Here is an 18,536-nt window from a genome sequence, read left to right as displayed (position 1 = left end):
TGGGGAATCCATATTACTTCATTGTCCCAGAGAAATGGGGGTGGAAGGGAGATGAAGGAGTTGTGGCACAGCAGTTTAAGCCACTGCTTTGGATGCTCGCATCCTATATCGGAATGCCTGCAATGAAGTGCCATCTTTGCTTCAATCTGTCTTCCTGCCAGATACAAGAGAATACAAATGATTCAGTGAAGTTAAGAAAACAATTCATGGTCTGAATGAGAAATTTAGTAAAGGGATAGAGATCATAGAAAAGAACCAAGAAGTGTGATGCTAAAGAAACCAATAAATGAAGTTAAAAAATACAATTGATACCCTCAACAACAGGCAAAAAATAAATAAATAAAAAGTCAAGCATGAGAAAGAATTTGTGAACCTGAAGACAGGTCTTTTGCAATTACCCAGTCTGACAAAAAGAAAAAAAATAGAATGAAGTAAGCCTAAAAGACTTAAGTACACCATTAAGTGAACAAATGTTCACATTATAGGCATTCCAGAAGGAGATGAGGAGGGAAAAGACATACAGTCTGTTCAATAAAATGATAGCTGAAAACTTTCTAACTCATAAGAAAAATGTGGAAATTCAGACCCAGGAAGCTCAAAGAATCTCAAGTAGTATCTGAGCAAAAATATTCCTACTGAGACGTATTATAGGCAAACTGTTTTAAGTAAAAGACAAATAAAGAATTCTGAAAATAGCCAGAGAAAAGCATAAAGTCAAGTATAAGATAATGTCCATTAGATTAACAGCACATGTTTCCACAGAAATCTTACAGGCCAGGAGACAATGGGATTCAGTGACCTGAAAGAAGGCTTCCAACCAAGAATATCATACCCAGAAAGCTATCTTTTAGAAATGAAGGACAGGGGCCGGTGCTATGGTGCAATAGATTAATCTTCCGCCTGCAGCACCGGCATCCCATATGGGTGCCGTTCTAGTCCCGGCTGCTCCACTTCCAGTCCAGCTCTCTGCTATGGCCTGAGAAAGCAGTGGAAGATGGCCCAAGTCCTTAGGCCCCTGCTGGTCCCTGGTTTCTATCAGCACAGCTCCAGCTGTGCCGGCCATCTGGGGGGTGAACCAAGGGAAGGAAGACCTCTCTCTCTATCTCTGCCTCTCATTGTCTGTAACTCTACCTCTCAAATAAATAAATAAAATCTTAAAAAAAAAAAATAAAGGACAAATAAAGTCTTTCCAAGACAAGCAAAAATAGGAAATTCATTACCAAACAGGCCTTACAAGAAATCCTTAAGGGATTCTTACAGTAGACATGGAAAGACAGTAACTAGCATCATGAAAACACATGACAGTATAAATATCACTAGTAGAACACAAACACAAAAAAGAAAAGAAATCAAATTTTATCAATACAGAAAGCTACCAAACCACAAAGATGAACAAAAAGAGCAAAAGAGAAACAAAGGATATATATATATATATATAAAAAAAAGGAAAAAATGAAGAAAATTATAAGAATAAATCTTTACTTTCAATAATAACCTTGCATGTAAATGGATTAAATTCTCGAATTAAAAGATGTGAACTACGTGTATGGGTTTTGAAAAACAAGACCCATGGGGCCGGCGCTGTGGCTCACCTGGTTAATCCTCTGCCTGTGGTGCCAGCATCCCATATGGGTGCCAGTTCTAGTCCTGGTTGCTCCTCTTCCAGTTCAGCTCTCTGCTGTGGCCCAGGAGGGCAGTGGAGGATGTCCCAAGTGCTTGGGCCCCTGCACCCGCATGGAAGATCAGGAAGAAGCACCTGGATCCTGACTGCAGATAGGCGCAGCTCCGGCTGTGGCAGCCATTTTGGGAGTGAACTAGTGGAAGGAAGACCTCTCTCTCTCTCTCTCTCTCTCTCTCTCTGTCTCTCTCTCTCACTGTCTATAACTCTACCTGTCAAATAAAAAAGAAAAAAGAAAAAAACCAAGACCCACTGTTGCCTGCGCTGTGGCATAGTAGGCTAAGCTTTCACCTGCAGTGCCGGCATTCCAAATGAGCATGGTTAGTGTCAAGGCTGCTCCCCTTCCAATCCAGCTTTCTACTATGGCCTGGGAAAGCAGTAGAATGTGGCTCAACTCCTTGGGCCCCTGCATCCACACGGGAGACTTGGACGGAGCTCCTGGCTTCTGGCTTCAGATCGACTCAGCTTCAGCTGTTATAGCCATTTGGGGAGTAAACCAGCAGATAGAAAACCTTTCTTCCTTCTTTGTCTCTCCCTCTCTCTGTAACTCTATCTCTCAAATAAATACATAAAATCTTAAACAAAAACAAAAACAAAAAACCAAGACCCTCTGCCTATAGCAAACACACTGCCTTTAACAAACTATAATACAGACCTCCACAGACTGGCAGTGAAAGGATGGTAAGAGATACTCCACAGAAATAGGAATCAAACGTGTGCAGGGATAGCTATATTAAATCAGATAAAATAGTCATTAAGGGACAGACATTATAGCACAGTGGGTTAAGCTGCCATTGTGACATATGTGTCCCATATCAGAGTGCCAGTTGGACTTGCAGCACCTCCACTTCCAAGTCAGCTTCCTGCTATTGCACATCCTAGGAGACAGCAGATGATGTCTCAAGTACTTGGGCCTCTGTTTCACACTTGGGACACCCAGATGTAGCTTTGACTCCTGGCTTCAGCCAGGCCCAGCACTGGCTTTTGCAAGCATTTGAGGAGTGAACCATGAAATGGAAGTTTTTCTCTCCCTCCCCTTTCAAATAAATAAAAAATAAGTAAACATTAAAACTATTAAAAGAGACAAATATTGTCATTATATAAAATCTACCAATTCAGCAAGAGGAAATAATCATAGATAGATACACAGCTACTTCAAAAAGTTCATAGAAAATAGAATTAAAATATGTTTCTTTTGGTGGCAAAAAAATGAAATCCATGCATACTTTATAATTTTCTGTGGAATTTTTTTAAAAGCATCAAATTCATTCAATTGTGTAGGAAAAACATTATTAGATCTCAAGGGAGAGTAGATTGCTTTACAATAATTATTGGAAACTTCAACACTCCACTTTCATCAATGGAAAGATCATTTGGATGAAAAAAATGAACAAAGAAATGTCATTGTTAGACTATATTATAAACCAAATGAACTGAACTGAAATTTCTCAACTATTAATCCAACTGCAGAATCTCATCAGCACATGAAACATTTTCTGGGACAAATCATGGTTAAACCACAAACACATCTTAAGAAATTAAAAAAAAAAACTGAAATGATAGTGAATATCATCTCTGATTACAATGAAATGACAGTGGAAATCAACAAGAGAAACTTCAGAAATTGTATGTACATATACATGGACGATAAGCAACAGCCTCTCAAATAACCAATGAAGTCAATGAAGAAATCAGAAGGGAAATTTAAAAATTTCTAAGGCTGGTGTCGTGGTGCAATCCCAGCTGATTCACTTCCAGTCCAGCTCTCTGCTAATGCATATGGGAAAGAAGGGGAAGAGGGTCCAAATACTTGGACCTCTGCCCCCAACATAAGAGACCCAGATGGAGTTCTGGCTTCTGGCTTTGGACTGACCCAAGCCCAGCATTTTTGGCCATTTGGAGAGCAAACCAGTGCAGTAGATGGTAGATTTGTCTCTTTCTTTCTTTCTCTCTCCCTCTCTCTTTCTTTCTCTCTCTCTTTCAAGTAGTTGAAAGCAAAATAAACATTAAAAATACAAAAAGTCAACAAAATGAAGAACTTGTATTTGAGAAGATACATTAAATTAGCATATCTTTAGCCAGATTAACCAAGAAAAACAGAAAGAAGATCCAGATAAATCAGAGATGAAAAAGAAGACATTATAATATTTCTTTTAAATTTTTGTCCAAAAAAAGATAGGAATTATGTAGTACTATCATGTTAATAATTTTGTGAATATTTTATAGTTTACTTTATATAAGTAAAGTTGAACATCTTTTTTATTATTGATTATAGCCCTTGACTATTTTCCTTCTGGACTATGGCCTTCTTATATTTTATTGAACTCTTTATTATACAGCTAGTAAGCCTTTGACTATAATTATGATAAAAATATGTTACCTAAATAAACTTTTTAAAATAGTATAAAAAGGAATATATTACAACTAATACCACAGAAATACAAATGGTCATATTGATCATTATAAACATCTGTACACCAACAAATTGGAAGACCTAGAAGAAATGGATACATATTACCAATGAAACTGAAAGATTAAAATGTAAACAGACCAATAAAAAGTAATGACAGTTAATAATAATAATAATAATGCCTCCCAACAAATGAAATCCCAGGATTAGATGACATCATTGCTGAATTTTATCAAACCTTCAAACAAGAACTAACATTCTCTGAACCCAAAATTACCCCGATACCAAAACCAGAAAAGAATACAACCAGAAAAGGAAGCCATGGACCAATGTCCTAACAGAATAATAGCAAAATGAATACAATAGCACATAAAAAACATTGTACACCAGGATCCAGTGAGATTTATCCAAGGGGCTCAAGAATAGTTCAAAATACTCAAATCACAAAGCATAGTACATGAAATCAACAGAGTAAAGGACAAAAAAAAAAAAATATCATCGCAATAGATGCAGAAAAAGCATTAAAAATTTTAATGTCTCTTCATCATTAGAAAATTAATATTAAGGATACATCACACTTTTATAAAGGGAATTTATCATAAATTACAGCCAACATCATGCTATATGGGAAGAATCTGAAAACATTTGCTGTATGATCAAGAACAAGATAAAAGTGTTCCCTTTCACTGCTCCTATTCAACTTAGTATTGGAGGCCCTAGCCAGATCAATAAAGCATAAAAAATAAATATAGGACATCCAGATAGAAATGGAGGAAGTTACAATATCCCCATCGCAGAAAACATGATTGTATATAGAGAAAAACCTGAAGACTCTGCCAGAAATGCTGTTAGACCTGTCAAGAAACTCAGCAGAGTTTCAGGATAAAGAATCAACTTGCAAAAGTAAGCAGCACTTTTATATACCAATCACAAACTTGCTGAGGAAGGAATGAAGAAAGCAATCCCAGAATATCTTTAACCAAGAAAGCAAATGATCCATGCAATGAAAGTTACAGAACAATGATGAAAAAATAGAAGACACTAAAAATTAAAAGATGTCTCATGTTCATAGGTTGGAAGAATCAATTGTTAAAAAGTCCACACTACACAAAGTAATTGTGGATTCAGTACAATCCACATCAAAATAGCAATGAAATTCATTGCAGAACTAGAAAAGTAACCCTAAAGTTCATAGAAACCACAGAAAATACCAGAGAGCCAGACAGATATTGAGCAAAAACAGCATATAGCTGGAAACATCACAATACCTGATCTCAAAACATGCTATAAAGCTAAAATTATCAAAACAGCATGCATTGGCATAAAAACTGTCACAGACCAATGGAACAGAATTTTTTTGTTTGTTTTTGACAGGCAGAGTGGACAGTGAGAGAGAGAGACAGAGAGAAAGGTCTTCCTTTTTGCCGTTGGTTCACCCTCCAGTGACCACGGCTGGCGCACTGCGGCCGGCACACCGCGCTGATCTGATGGCAGGAGCCAGGTGCCTTTCCTGGTCTCCCATGCGGGTGCAGGGCCCAAGCACTTGGGCCATCCTCCACTGCACTCCTGGGCCACAGCAGAGAGCTGGCCTGGAAGAGGGGCAACCGGGACAGAATCGGTGCCCCGACTGGGACTAGAACCCGCTGTGCCGGTGCCGCAAGGCGGAGGATTAGCCTATTGAGCCGCGGCGCTGGCCAGAGCAATTGAACAGAATTTTAAAGCCCATAAATAAATCCATGCATTACAACCTACTGATCTTTTACAAAAATGCTAAAAACAGCCATTTGGGAAAGAAGAATTTTCAATAAATATTGCTGGGAAACTGGATATTCATATGCAGAGAAGTGAAACTAGACCCGTGTCTCTTACCTTATGTAAAAATAAACTCAAAACAGATCAAAGACCTAAATGTAATGCCTGAAAAATATAGGGTAAATTCTTCAAGATATTAGTAGAGGCCATGATTTTTTTATAAGGCCCCTAAAACACAGACAACAAAAGCAAAAATAAACAAATGGAATTGTCAAGCTAGGAAGCTTCTAAACAGCAAAGGAAACAATCAATAGAGTGAAGAGACAGTGAATAGAGTGACGAAAATAGCAGACAGAATGGGGAAAATGTTTTTGTACACTATTCATCTTATCATATCCAGAATATTGAAAGAACTCAATAGTTGAGAGAAATCTGAACTTTATAATTGGGAAATGATCTGAATAGACGTTTCTCAAAAGCAGATAATAGAATTAGATAACAAGTATATAAAAAAAAATTCTTAACATTACTAATCATTGGGGAATGCAAAGAAAACTACAATGAGATGTTCTCCCACCCAGTTAGAATGGCTTTGATCTGGGGCAGCACTGTGGGGTAACAGGTAAAGCCAAATTCTGTGCCACATGGGCGCTGGTTCAAGTCCTGACTACTCCACTTCTGATCCAGCTCCCTGCTAATGCACCTGGGAAAGCAGCAGTGGATGGCCCAAGTGCTTGGGCCGCTGCACCCACATGGGAGACCCAGGAAAAGTTCCTGGTTCCTGTCTTTGGATTGGCCCAGCCCTGACCGATGCAACATTGGCCATTTGGGGAGGGAACCAGCAGATGGAAGATTCTCTCTCTCTCTCTCTCTCTCTCTCTCTCTCTGCCTCTGCCTTTCAAATAAATAAATAAGTCTTTTTAAAAAAATAAGTGAAAGAAGTTTATTTTTAAAAAGAATGGCTATTTAAATGACAAAAGCTAACAAATACTGGCAAGGATAGGAAAAAGGGGAAACTCATACACTATTGGTGGGATTGTAAATTAGTACAGTCATTGTGGTACACAGCATGAATTTTCCTCAAAAAAAATGAAAATAGAACTACCGTATGATCCAACAATCCCACTACTGAGTATATATCTAAAGGAAATAAAGTCAGTATATCAAAGAAATAGCTGCACTCACATGTTTGTTGCAGCACTCTCCATCATGGCAAAGATACAGAATGAACTGAGGTGTGCATCAACAAATAAATAAAGAAAATACATTGTATAAACACACAATGGAACACTATTCAGCCATAGAAAGAAGGAAATTGTAAAATTTGTGATGGAACTAGAGGACATTAAATAAAATATGCCAAACACAGAAAGACAAATTCCATATATTTTTACTTATATGTGGAAAGTAATAAGTTGGTTTTATAGAAATGGAAAGTACAATAAAGATTACTAGAGGTTAGGGAGAGAAGAAGGGAAGAGGAATAGAAAGAGAAGAGGAATAGAAAGATGTTGGATAAGGAATAAGGTCTAGAGTTCTGCAGTGGAATAGGATGACTATAGTTTACAGCATATTATATGTCTTATAAAGAACTAGAAAAGAAGTTTTAATAGCTTCCTAACAGAGAAATAATAAACATTTAAATAGACATAAATGCTAATTACCCTGATTTGATCTTTACACATTATATACTTGTATCAAGTTATCACAGTGTATCCTATAATTATATGTAATTATTGTGTATCTATTTTTAAATCAAATTTTAACAAACTGTATGCAAGGATGTGCAATGAATATCTTGTTAAGATTTATACTGGGAGCCATCTGCTAATATTAATTCAACTTACTATCAGATTTTAACAATAAACAAAATTGAAGAGTGTAGTTGTATAATAGTAACATCTTTCTCCTTCACAATTCAAGTTAATGAAACTTCATCTTAAAGGATTCATGAAGTCCTATTAACCAAAATATTCAGAGTGTGTAGGATGGCAATAGTTTTTACTATTAGGAAAGTCAGCTAATACGTACTGATCTGTGAATGCAATGAATTTTTCAGCTCATCATCTAGTTTACTAGACTGTTTTAGTGATACATAACATTTATGTATTGCTTACAGTTGAGAAATTTGTAGTAATAAGCTTAGGCAAGATTTGCAACTTTACTCTAAGATCATTACCATGTTTCTTAAAGCAGAAGTTCTGATGTGCTGAAATAGTTTGTTTCATAGTCCTGTTTTCTGATAACAAGTTTTTTGATATGTAAAGAATCATCCATAAGCTTGAGCTACTATTTTACTGTTGTGTGCAGTTGATTTGTCCATTCCTTACAGAAACTCCCAAATAGTCTAAACCACTGAGTATGATACTAAGAATACCCCCATTCCTCTAGTGTCTAGCTCTGTGCTGTGTTTATTTGCAGAGGACCCTCATGCATGAATCCATACAAATGAGGCAGACTAGACTATGTCACTCACCAGTCTTTGAGGAGGGAAGGTTGCATATATGAAAACTGCAAGGCATGATTTTCACTTATAAGGAAGATTTCAGTGCATGTAGCATCAATCAAGATTTATAGTTCAGGTTTTTTGCTTTCAATAAAGAAAACAAAAGGAAATAAAAACAATCATCTGATTTGATCATCTTTTGTCAAGGAAAACTCTCTGATCCACATGAATGGGACTTCCCTCCCAATGAGTAGCCTGCAGAATGGACTTCTGAATCTTGATTGTTTTTTCAGCTTAATTAACTGGTTTTTAATCAACTAAAATTAATTTCTGTTGATTAAAAAGCCCATATAGGTAATTAATTCCTAGCCTATACTGAGAAATAGGAACTTTTTTTAAAATGTAGCACAGAAAGTATTAGAATAACATCAAATAACTTGTATTTATTTCAGTTATTTCCATACTACTGGGACATGAAATTTTTCCCACTTAGCCATCTTTCTCCAGGTTTTATTTCCATTGCTAACTGTATGAAGAAGAAATATATTTAATGCTTAAGAAATGCACAGTTTATCATCCAATGTGTCACTTATTTAAATAGTTAAGTAACAGGTGTAAGTAAGATTGCTAGTATTTCTGTGATTAAATAGGTGCTTCTCCTAAGGAAAAATCATTTTGAAACTGCTCTACATTTAATGTGGCATCCTGTCATTGCATAGTAAATGATTCATCCATAACCTTAATGCAAGTAAGTAAATATGTTGATGAATATCCTGTGTACTTCGTGTGGCATCTAATGCCAACATAATCTGAAGATTTCAGTTGAAGTTTGTGTTGTTGCTGTTTTTTTTTTAAGCTGAAATACTTGGCACTCTGCACAAGTGTCTCTCACTCATAATAATGCTTTGTTTCTTAACAAGACTACTAGGACATTTGGGTCCCAGGCCTATATCCTTTTCCAGCCAAAACATCCCTGACAACAATTGCACTTTTTCTTTTCTTTTTCCCCTTCCCGCCCCGACTTAGGTTGGAAAGGCTGGTGGACGTCCTGCGGAAGAAGGTTGGAACAGGGACCATGAGGACAGTGATCTGACTGAGAAAACGACAGTCTGGGGAAGTGATCACATCTGGTGACCAGGCTGCTTCATTCAACACTGTGTAAACACTAAAGCCTTAACTTAGCAAACAGTTGTTAGAAGTGGGACACTCCAACCACATTCCAAGCTGAGATAAAATCAAATCACAAATGTTTAACCACTTTGCTGCTGACTTGAGTTATTTATCCAAATATATTAACCACAGACATTTACCGATGGGTAGCTATAAGGTTGCAGCTTATTTTGTAATGATTTTATATCTCAATGCCTTTAATATAAATCTTTTTACTAAGAGACTATTGTAGAACCATGGTAAAGTTGGTCAGGATCATATCTTCACATATGGCCCTTTCTGAATCAAAGTGCAGCAAAGTAAATATTGTCTAAGCCTTAATCCACTGTGTTAGGTCAAAACTTCAAATACATGCATTTTTCAATAGAGAGTATATTTCTTAACTCATGAGAGAGTCTTAGACATAGGGGTATGTCGTCTTCCTTCAATGCACATATGTAATCTTTGTTGATATTAAAGAATATCAAGTATAGATGCCATGAATTAAATGTATAATTTGCTTTCTTAAGAGTTTGATACATTAAAATTACACTCATCAAGGCATGGTTTTGTTTCATGATAAACAATACAGACCATTCTCAATAAAAATTAATAATGTGTACTTATAAGTTCATATTGCCAGTATTGTCAGTATTTTTAATGTTGAGTCAGAATAATTACCTAACCTCTACTTAAGCTGCAAAATCACCAGGTCTCCGTCTAATAGGTTGGAACACTTTGAGCTTGAATATTAGCATGTGCCAGCCTGTCTCTCTCCTAAAAGGCAAGAAACCATCAAACCTAAGTATTCTTATTGTTTATCTTTTTGTGGAGGAGGGAAATCCAATATATAATATACAATGTAGACATATAAGAGTTTAGAAAAAAGTAAACCTGGATTCAGTTCAGGTTATCCACCTTTTATTTTATTGAAGGTACAACTTAAAAAGTTACAGCTTAGCAATTGCTTCTAATTATATGAAATTATGAATAAAACAGATTTTATGTATTTGGAATTTGAAAAGTATCTTCATTTTTGAATTGAATCCAAATCTAATTCAATCTCAAAGATTATACACTTAACTGGTGAATATACTTGAATTGGTCAAAATTATATATTTTTAAATTCATCTTTAATATTGACCCAAATTTTCAGGATAAGTATTTTCAGGACAATTTATTACAACATACTTTTTCACTTACTGTTGGAGATTATTCATTTTAATTTTTTTAATTTTGCAGAAAAATGTAAAGTATTTTATCAGAGATGACAAAAAGAGAGACATAATACTAACAAATCCTATTTCTTCCTTATTAAATCTGTGTTTGTTAAATTGGCAATTAGAATCATCCCATTGCATTCAGATTTGGAATTTACTCATTCTGCCTGCTTTTAGTGATTTTTTTAAACTCTCATTAGAAAATAAGGTACAGAAAAGATTAAAAGTTAACTAACTGGATTTTCTTTATGGTTCTAAAGGTGTTGTAGCCTCTCGGGTGAGTGATTATATAGGGAAATTTAAAATAATTTGGTCCTATCTCTGGGCTCTAATTGAAACCTGTAACAACGCCCTCTGTGAGGAACCACAGCTATTAAAGTCATCTAGGAGGTTCAGGTAAGTAAAGAGAAATAGTTCACTCCACCAAATAGCCCATACCTGAGCCTTCTCAAAAATAATCACAAGTAACTGTAAATGTTCAGTATAGTCCTGCAGACAGACTTCTCCTGAGTTATTTTTGCCTGGGATTTTAGAAAACACAAATGTAATGTAAAGACATTTTACAATTTCCAAACATCATTTTTTACATCTGAATGCTCAGATGAGAGCAACTAATTCCTATAATCAGTATCTGGAACTTTTATAGAATATATTATTAAGTTAAATCTATAAAACAATTCTAAGATTCATATTGCTGTTTAGGTAATCTCCTAAAGTATCATATGTCCTTGAAAATTAAAGACCTATGAGATTATAAATGCAAAGTATTATAGCCAAAATGCATTTTTTTCCAATTTTTTTAAAATATTATTTTTTGTATGAAGAACAACCTTACTCACTGAAGATCAGTTATCCACCTTTTCAATCATAATGCAACTTCAGAATTATTCTTCACTGCTCAGAAATGTTTTTTGGGTTTTGGGGTTTGATTTAAACATCATCAAGTCTGATTCCTGTAGTAACATGGGAATTCACTTCTTGTACAAATAAGTAGTTCAGAGGAAAGGCAAAAAGGATAATACTAACATTTGTAGCACTGATGTTTTATAAACTCCTTTTCCATCTTTTTTTATTTGATTCTGTCAATAGCCAAATAATAATAACATATTATATCTCTCAACTATATAATTGTAATTATTATAATAACTTTAGTATTACTGTTGTTATTGTTATAATTGCATTGCTTCTACAGATGAAGAAACAGACTCAGTGAGTTTTGGAACTTGCCAAGGACTGGCTAGTACTTAGGAACAAAGACTTTATAATGACACCCCATGCAACTGTGTGTCTCAAAGCCTTTCTAAAAGAAAAAAACTTAGGTAGAGATTTTAGGTTTTGCAATTTCTGTTATGGTACCATTTCTTTTATACACATATGAATTCCTTCATAATTAAATATTGCACATGTTTCTTTCAGTGAAGTACAGTAGTGAGGACTCTGTATGTAAATGGCGTTACATTATTAACCACCTCCCTCCTATTACAGTAACAGCACACTTGCATCAGCCTTCATTCATGAGCAATATTGTGACAATTCATTGTTAATAAAACATAACCTTGAGTTACTTTGTAATGTTTTTAATTTGACCTGATGATAAAATCTGACAGTGCAGTTTTATAAAATAACAGTTTGAATATGCTAAAGCAACTGTTAGAGATAAATCCACTGGTAAGTTATTGGTTATAAATGAAGATAGGCAGTTTTAGCAAAATTATTATACTAGGAGTTTTTAATAAAACTTTTATAAATAAGCTACTGTTAAAAGTATTTAAAATGTTTAAATGTAGAATAAAATAATTTTGCTTACCTTTTTCAATGAAAAAGTTGATCTTTTTTGTATTTCTTTATTCAAATAAACTTATTCAGATCACTTATAGAATCATTTACTTACAAAAAGTAGTGTAAAAAATATTTAATATTAAATACAGTTATTTACATATTTAATATGTAGTATTCCTGAAGATCAGATGTTTAAAGTTTCTATTTTCGATCATAATTAATAAGGAATTATATGATAAAATATCCACTGTCCATACATTTTTATCTTCTTACGTATGGTTTTAATAGAGCCTAATTTTTTCACAGATATTATGATGTTATTGGTAACTGTTATTTACAACTAAGCTGTTTCTTCACATATATACACACACAGGCGTAAAATTACATTTGCTCTTTTAAAAATTATTTTATAAGTCAGCTGTTAGGCTCCAGTGATTTCAACATTTTCTTCTTGTTTTATTGGACATACACGTGGTTTCTGAGGCTTTTAAACAAATACATGGAATGGCTGAAAGATTTATATTGCTCATGCTTAGCTAAATATGTCATCCCTGGAAAAGATGTGGTTTATTTTGGCACTGTTTTAAAAACTCAAATATTTTAAACATTTGTTAAGTTGGAGCTTGCACATTTGAACTAGTAGCATACATCCCAGAATAGCATCTCAAGTTACCAAACTCTATGTAATCCTTTTACTAGAATAACCTTTTTTGTAAAGGTTTTCTTTTTTGTTATGTACTTTGGTATAAGTTAAGTCACACTTACAAAGGTTGAAGTTATTATTTTTAATGTAGTACTTCATAAATAGAATTCGGCAGTGATAAGTGTATATTTCTGAGAATCATGAAAACTAAAGGAATCAATGTTCATTTACAGATGTCTCCACATGCTCATCTTTAATGTTTACTAAATACAATTTTGGAGCATGCTAGTCTTTTGGAATCCACCAGTTTCTTGACTGTTTGATTATTAACAAGGATGTATTTTAATCACAAACTCAAATATTTTAAATATGGAATTACCTTTTTTTTAATTATTTATTTATTTGAGAGGCAGAGAGAGAGAGAGAGAGAGAGAGAGAGAGAGAGATCCCATTCACTGATTCAGTCCTCAAATAACCCAAGCCAAAGCAAGGGACCTAAGAACTCAACCCAGGGCTCCCACAAAGGTTGTAGGAACCCAACAACATGAGCCGCTCATGCCCTCTAGGGTCTACATTAGCAGAAAGATGGAGTCAGGAGCCAGAGCCAGGGATCTACAAGATACTCTGATAGGGGACACAGGTGTCTTAGCCACATGACTAAATGCCCATCCATTTTTATATCTCATTCATACAAAATCACCTATTGCAAATCCTACATGTTTCAAAGCAATCTGTATATATTGATCTTAATCAGGTTTGTAAGTGCTCAGTCCTGAAGCCACTGTACAAGATTTATACAATAAGATATATTGCAGTAAGGAAACATTAAGTTCACCATCAAACTGTGTCTAACTTCCTTAACAAGTTTAATAAATTGAGTGTTGAGGGGCTGGCACTGTGGCATAGTGGGTAAAGCTGCTGCCTGCGGTGCTGGCATCCCATATGGGCACTGGTTCAAAACCCAGCTGCTCCACTTCAGATCCAGCTCTCTGCTATGGCCTGGGAAAGCAGTAGAAGAAAAGTGCTGGGGCCTTCCACTTGTGTGGAGACTGGGAAGAAGCTCCTGGCTCCTGGCTTTGGATCAGCCCAGCTCCAGCTATGGCGGCCATTTAGGGAGTAAACCAGTGAATGGAAGACATCTGTCTCTCTGCCTCTGCCTCTCTGTAACTCTGCCTTTCAAATAAGTAAACAAATCTTAAAAAAAAAATGAATGTTGATACAAATTTGCTAGGTACCTTGGGAACCTTTCAAAACTATTTAAATATAAAATTACAGCAATAAAAAATTATAGAGAAATTTTTTTTTATTTTTTTATTTTTCTTTTTTTTTAACAGGCAGAGTTAGACAGTGAGAGAGAGAGAGAGACGGAGAGAAAGGTCTTCCTTCCGTTGGTTCACCCTCCAGGTGGCCGCTATGGCCGGCACACTGTGCCGACCCGAAGCCAGGAGCCAGGTGCCACCTCCTTTTAGCACATATGGTTAGAAAGAATCTAAAAAGGAATATCAGATTCTTTTAAATTAAAATAAATCAACTTAAATCCACTACAAATCACTTATAATTTTAGAATGTGTATGTGGAATTTCACTGTAACCAGCAGATGAAATTTAAAAACATTGTTTCTATTGTGTTTGATTATTGTCATAGGAGATAAATAGACTATAGCACTCTACCAATGAACTTAGAATTTAAAGCTTAGGATACATGGCTGTAAGAGGACCTGAATAGGGTGAACATTGGAGTCTTTGGGACAAAAATTCTACAAACTGGTATTATCTAAAATGTCATATTACTGTGTAAAAAAGCTATTGTCTCATCATGTATTATATTGTGATATTGTCATATTTTACCTCTACATATGCAGAAAATAATAACATTGCTATTGGTTTTATTTTATTATTTGATTATGTTTAGATATTATTATATTTAGATATTTTAAAAATAAGAATATTCATCTGGTCCCAGGTGCTTGAGGGTCCACAGTAATGGTGCAGACATGGCCAGATCCAAGGATCACACTACACACAGTTGGTCCCAAAAATGCACAGAAATGGCATCAGGAAACCCTGATCACAAAGATATGAATCCTTTAAGGAGGTGGACCCCAAGTTCCTGAAGAACATGCATCTTGCCAAGAAGCACAAGAAGAAGTGCCTCAAGCAGATGCAGAGCAACAGTGCCAAGGCTATGAACACACATGCTGAGGCTATGCTATAAAGGGCCTTGTCAAGCCCAAGGGAATTAAGCCAATGATGTCAAAGTGCATCAGCCAATTGACTTGCCTATATCAGCCACTCCAAGCTCCAGAGACCTGCTTGAACCCAAATTGTCAAGGGTTTTAGGCTGTTCCAGCCAAAGGCAAATGAAGCCCAAGGCCCAGGCCCAGACTCAAATGAAGCTACAGCTCCAGTTTTAGCTCAGGATCAGCCTCCCAAAGGTGCTAGGTCTCTAAAAGGGCCCATGCCCCCATGAAGTTTCCATAGTAACTTCTGCAGTCTGCTAATGTGAGGGCAGAAGGACTGGTATGACCCCTGAGCTGGCACCTACATAGCACAACTGTCCTCCTGTGCAGTTTGTATAAATAAACCTGAGGCAGGCTTTCTTAAAATAAAAGAATTAAATTGTATTTATCCGTGCATTTATAATTTCCAGTTTTCTTCATTTCTTCTGTTATCATTTTCCTTCTGCCACAATTATTTATCATCTATACTAGTGCAGAGCTTTTGGGTCAACTTTTAGATGTCTGAAAATGCCTCTCCTTTTCTGTCTTTGTTTCATGAAAACAAAAAATTTTGTCCATTTTAGGAAATCTTTAGCCAATATTTCATTCTCTTCCTTATATACTCCAATTATATATATGTGGACTTTCTCGTATCTTTTCCACCCTTACTCCTCCATAATTGCTCTTGCTAAAACTTCCAGTACTGTATTGAATAAAAGTGGTGAAAGTGAACATCCTTGTCTTGTTCCAAATCTCATGGGAAATGCTCTCAGTTTTTCCCATTTTTTTAATTTCAGTCTTGAATTTTTAAAATTGTATTTCATTTCACCAGTGCCATCTTCTGCAGCCAAAGCCATCTGTTGAATTTTTCATTTTTTTTCCTACATAATATTTTTTAAATTAATTTTCTATGCCATTTCCAATTTAACACCAGGTTTTTTTTTTCATTTCCAATTATATTTATATACAGAAGATCGATTCAGTATATAATTAGTAAAGATCTCATCAGTTTGTACCCACGCAGAAACACAAAGTGTAAAAATACTGTTTCAGTACTAGTTATAGCATCACTGCGCATTAGACAACACATTAAGGACAGATCCCACATGGGATGTAAGTACACAGTGACTTCTGTTGCTGACTTAACAATTTGACACTCCTGTTCATGGCGTCAGTAATCTCCCTAGGCTCTAGTCATGAGTTGCCAGGGCTATGGAAGCCTTTAGAGTTCGCTGACTTTGATCTTATTCCGATAGGGTCATAGTCAAAGTGGAAGTTCTCTCCTCCCTTCAGAGAAAGGTACCTCCTTCTTTGATGTCCCCGTTCTTTCCACTGGGATCTCACTCACAGAGATCTTTCATTTAGGTCTTCTTCTTTTTTTCTTTTCCATGGTATCTTGGCTTTCCATGCCTACAATACTCTCATGGGCTCTTCAGCCAGATCTGAATGCCTTAAAGGCTGATTCTGAGGCCAGAGTGTTGTTTAGGACATCTGCCATTCTATGAGTCTGCTGTGTATCCCACTTCCCTTGTTGGATCTTTCTCTCCCTTTTTGATTCTATCAGTTAGTATTAGCAGACACTTGTCTTGTTCGTGTGATCCCTTTGATTCTTAGACCTATCAGAGCCATCGAATGTGAACTGAAATTGATCACTTGGACTAGTGAGATGGCATTAGAACATGCCACCTTGATGGGATTGTATTGGAATCCCCTGGCACATTTCTAACTCCATCATTTGGGGCAAGTCTGATTGTGCATGTCCCAAATTGTACATCTCCTCCCTCTCTTTTTCCACTCTTAAATTTAACAGGGATCACTTTTCAGTTAAAGTTTAAACACCTAAGAATAATTGTGTGTTAATTACAGAGTTCAACCACTAGTACTAGAACAACAACAACAACAAATACTAAAAAGGATAAAGTATTACATTGTACATCTAGAGTCAGGACAAGAGCTGATCAGGTCATTGTTTCTTATAGTGTCCATTTCACTTCAGCAGGTTTCCCCTTTGGTGCTCAGTTGTCGCCAATCAGGGAAAACAAATGATATTTGTCTCTTTGGGACTGGCTTAATTTACTCAGCATAATGTTTTCCAGATTCCTCCATCTTGTTGCAAATGACAGGGTTTCATTGTTCCTTACTGCTGTATAGTATTCTATGGAGTACATGTCCCATAATTTCTTTATCCAGTCTACTGTTGATGGGCATTTGGGTCGGTTCCAGGTCTTAGCTATTGTGAATTGAGCTGCATAACCCTACCATACAACCCAGCCATCCCACTCCTTGGAATTTACCCAAAGGAAATTAATTTGGCTAATAAAAAAGCCATCTGCACATTAATGTTTATTGCAGCTCAATTCACAATAGAATTTTTCATTTTTGATTCCGTATTTTTCAATTCTGAAGTTTTCTGTTGTTAATATACATAATTCTCTGATGAAATACTCATCTAGCTAAGTATATTTTGCTTCTCTTTGCTCCTGTCAAAGTTAAAGTTACTTTAAAGTCCAAATCTACTGGCTCCAATATCTGAAACACTCATAGATCTTTCTCTATTGTCTGTTTTGTCTCTTGGCATGCCTATTCATTTTTTATTGTATGTAAGACATCCTGAATTTCCAGGTGATGTTGTCTTTCTCTGGAATAGGTTTATCTTTTCTCTGCTGAGAACACCAAGTGGAGACTTATTCCCTTAATCTGGTCAGATGTTATGCTGAGTTGAAGTTGGGTTGAAGTTTGAGTAAGACTGTTATTTCTGATTTGTGGTTTTCTCTGTGGCCTAGTTTCACTAAGGCTTTCAGTGATGGAAGTTTTGTTTTCACTGGGGCCCTTTTAGATATTCTCTTCTCAACTCTTACAGTCCCACGTAAACAAGCTTAGAATTTGCGAAGTATCTTAAGTAGAAACTAAGCTTGTGTCTCAGGCCCTGTGCATTTGTAACCTTACGTGGCTATTACCAAAAGCTCTGCTGGTTTCTCTGTACCTCGCAGCAGTTTTCTGCTGGGACAAAGACCTGATTGTCAATTTTCTCATCTTCACCAAACCCATCAGCTGCCCACAGGGGAAACGTGCCTACATATCATCAGTTCGCCTCTCTGTTGTTCTCTACTCCTGAGTCTAATTCCCTCCAGTCATCTTTGTTTTAGCCCCTCTCCAAAACTAACCAAAAAAAAAAAAAATTGTCATACCTATCTTAATGCAAGAGAGACACAGAGAGAGACAGACAGACAGATGGAAAGAT

At 35.9% G+C, this 18,536-nt stretch overlaps 1 protein-coding gene across 3 annotated transcripts in view; it reads left to right on the top strand.

The window, feature by feature from the left end:
• The window catches only part of MIPOL1 (mirror-image polydactyly 1), a 327,843-nt gene extending 317,425 nt beyond the window's left edge, over positions 1–10,418 (top strand). For all 3 annotated transcript variants that reach the window (XM_062205244.1, XM_062205245.1, XM_062205247.1), the window contains one exon: positions 9,313–10,418. In XM_062205244.1, the coding sequence (XP_062061228.1) occupies positions 9,313–9,379 (67 nt within the window). In that variant the 3' untranslated portion in view covers positions 9,380–10,418. The remainder of the gene's footprint in view (positions 1–9,312) is intronic.
• The last annotated feature ends 8,118 nt before the right edge of the window (positions 10,419–18,536 follow it).

This window comes from Lepus europaeus, chromosome 11 (assembly GCF_033115175.1).
Source record: "Lepus europaeus isolate LE1 chromosome 11, mLepTim1.pri, whole genome shotgun sequence".
NCBI lineage: Eukaryota > Metazoa > Chordata > Mammalia > Lagomorpha > Leporidae > Lepus > Lepus europaeus.
The sequence above is the reverse complement of the archived record's forward strand: the minus strand, read 5'-3'. Positions and strand labels throughout refer to the sequence as shown.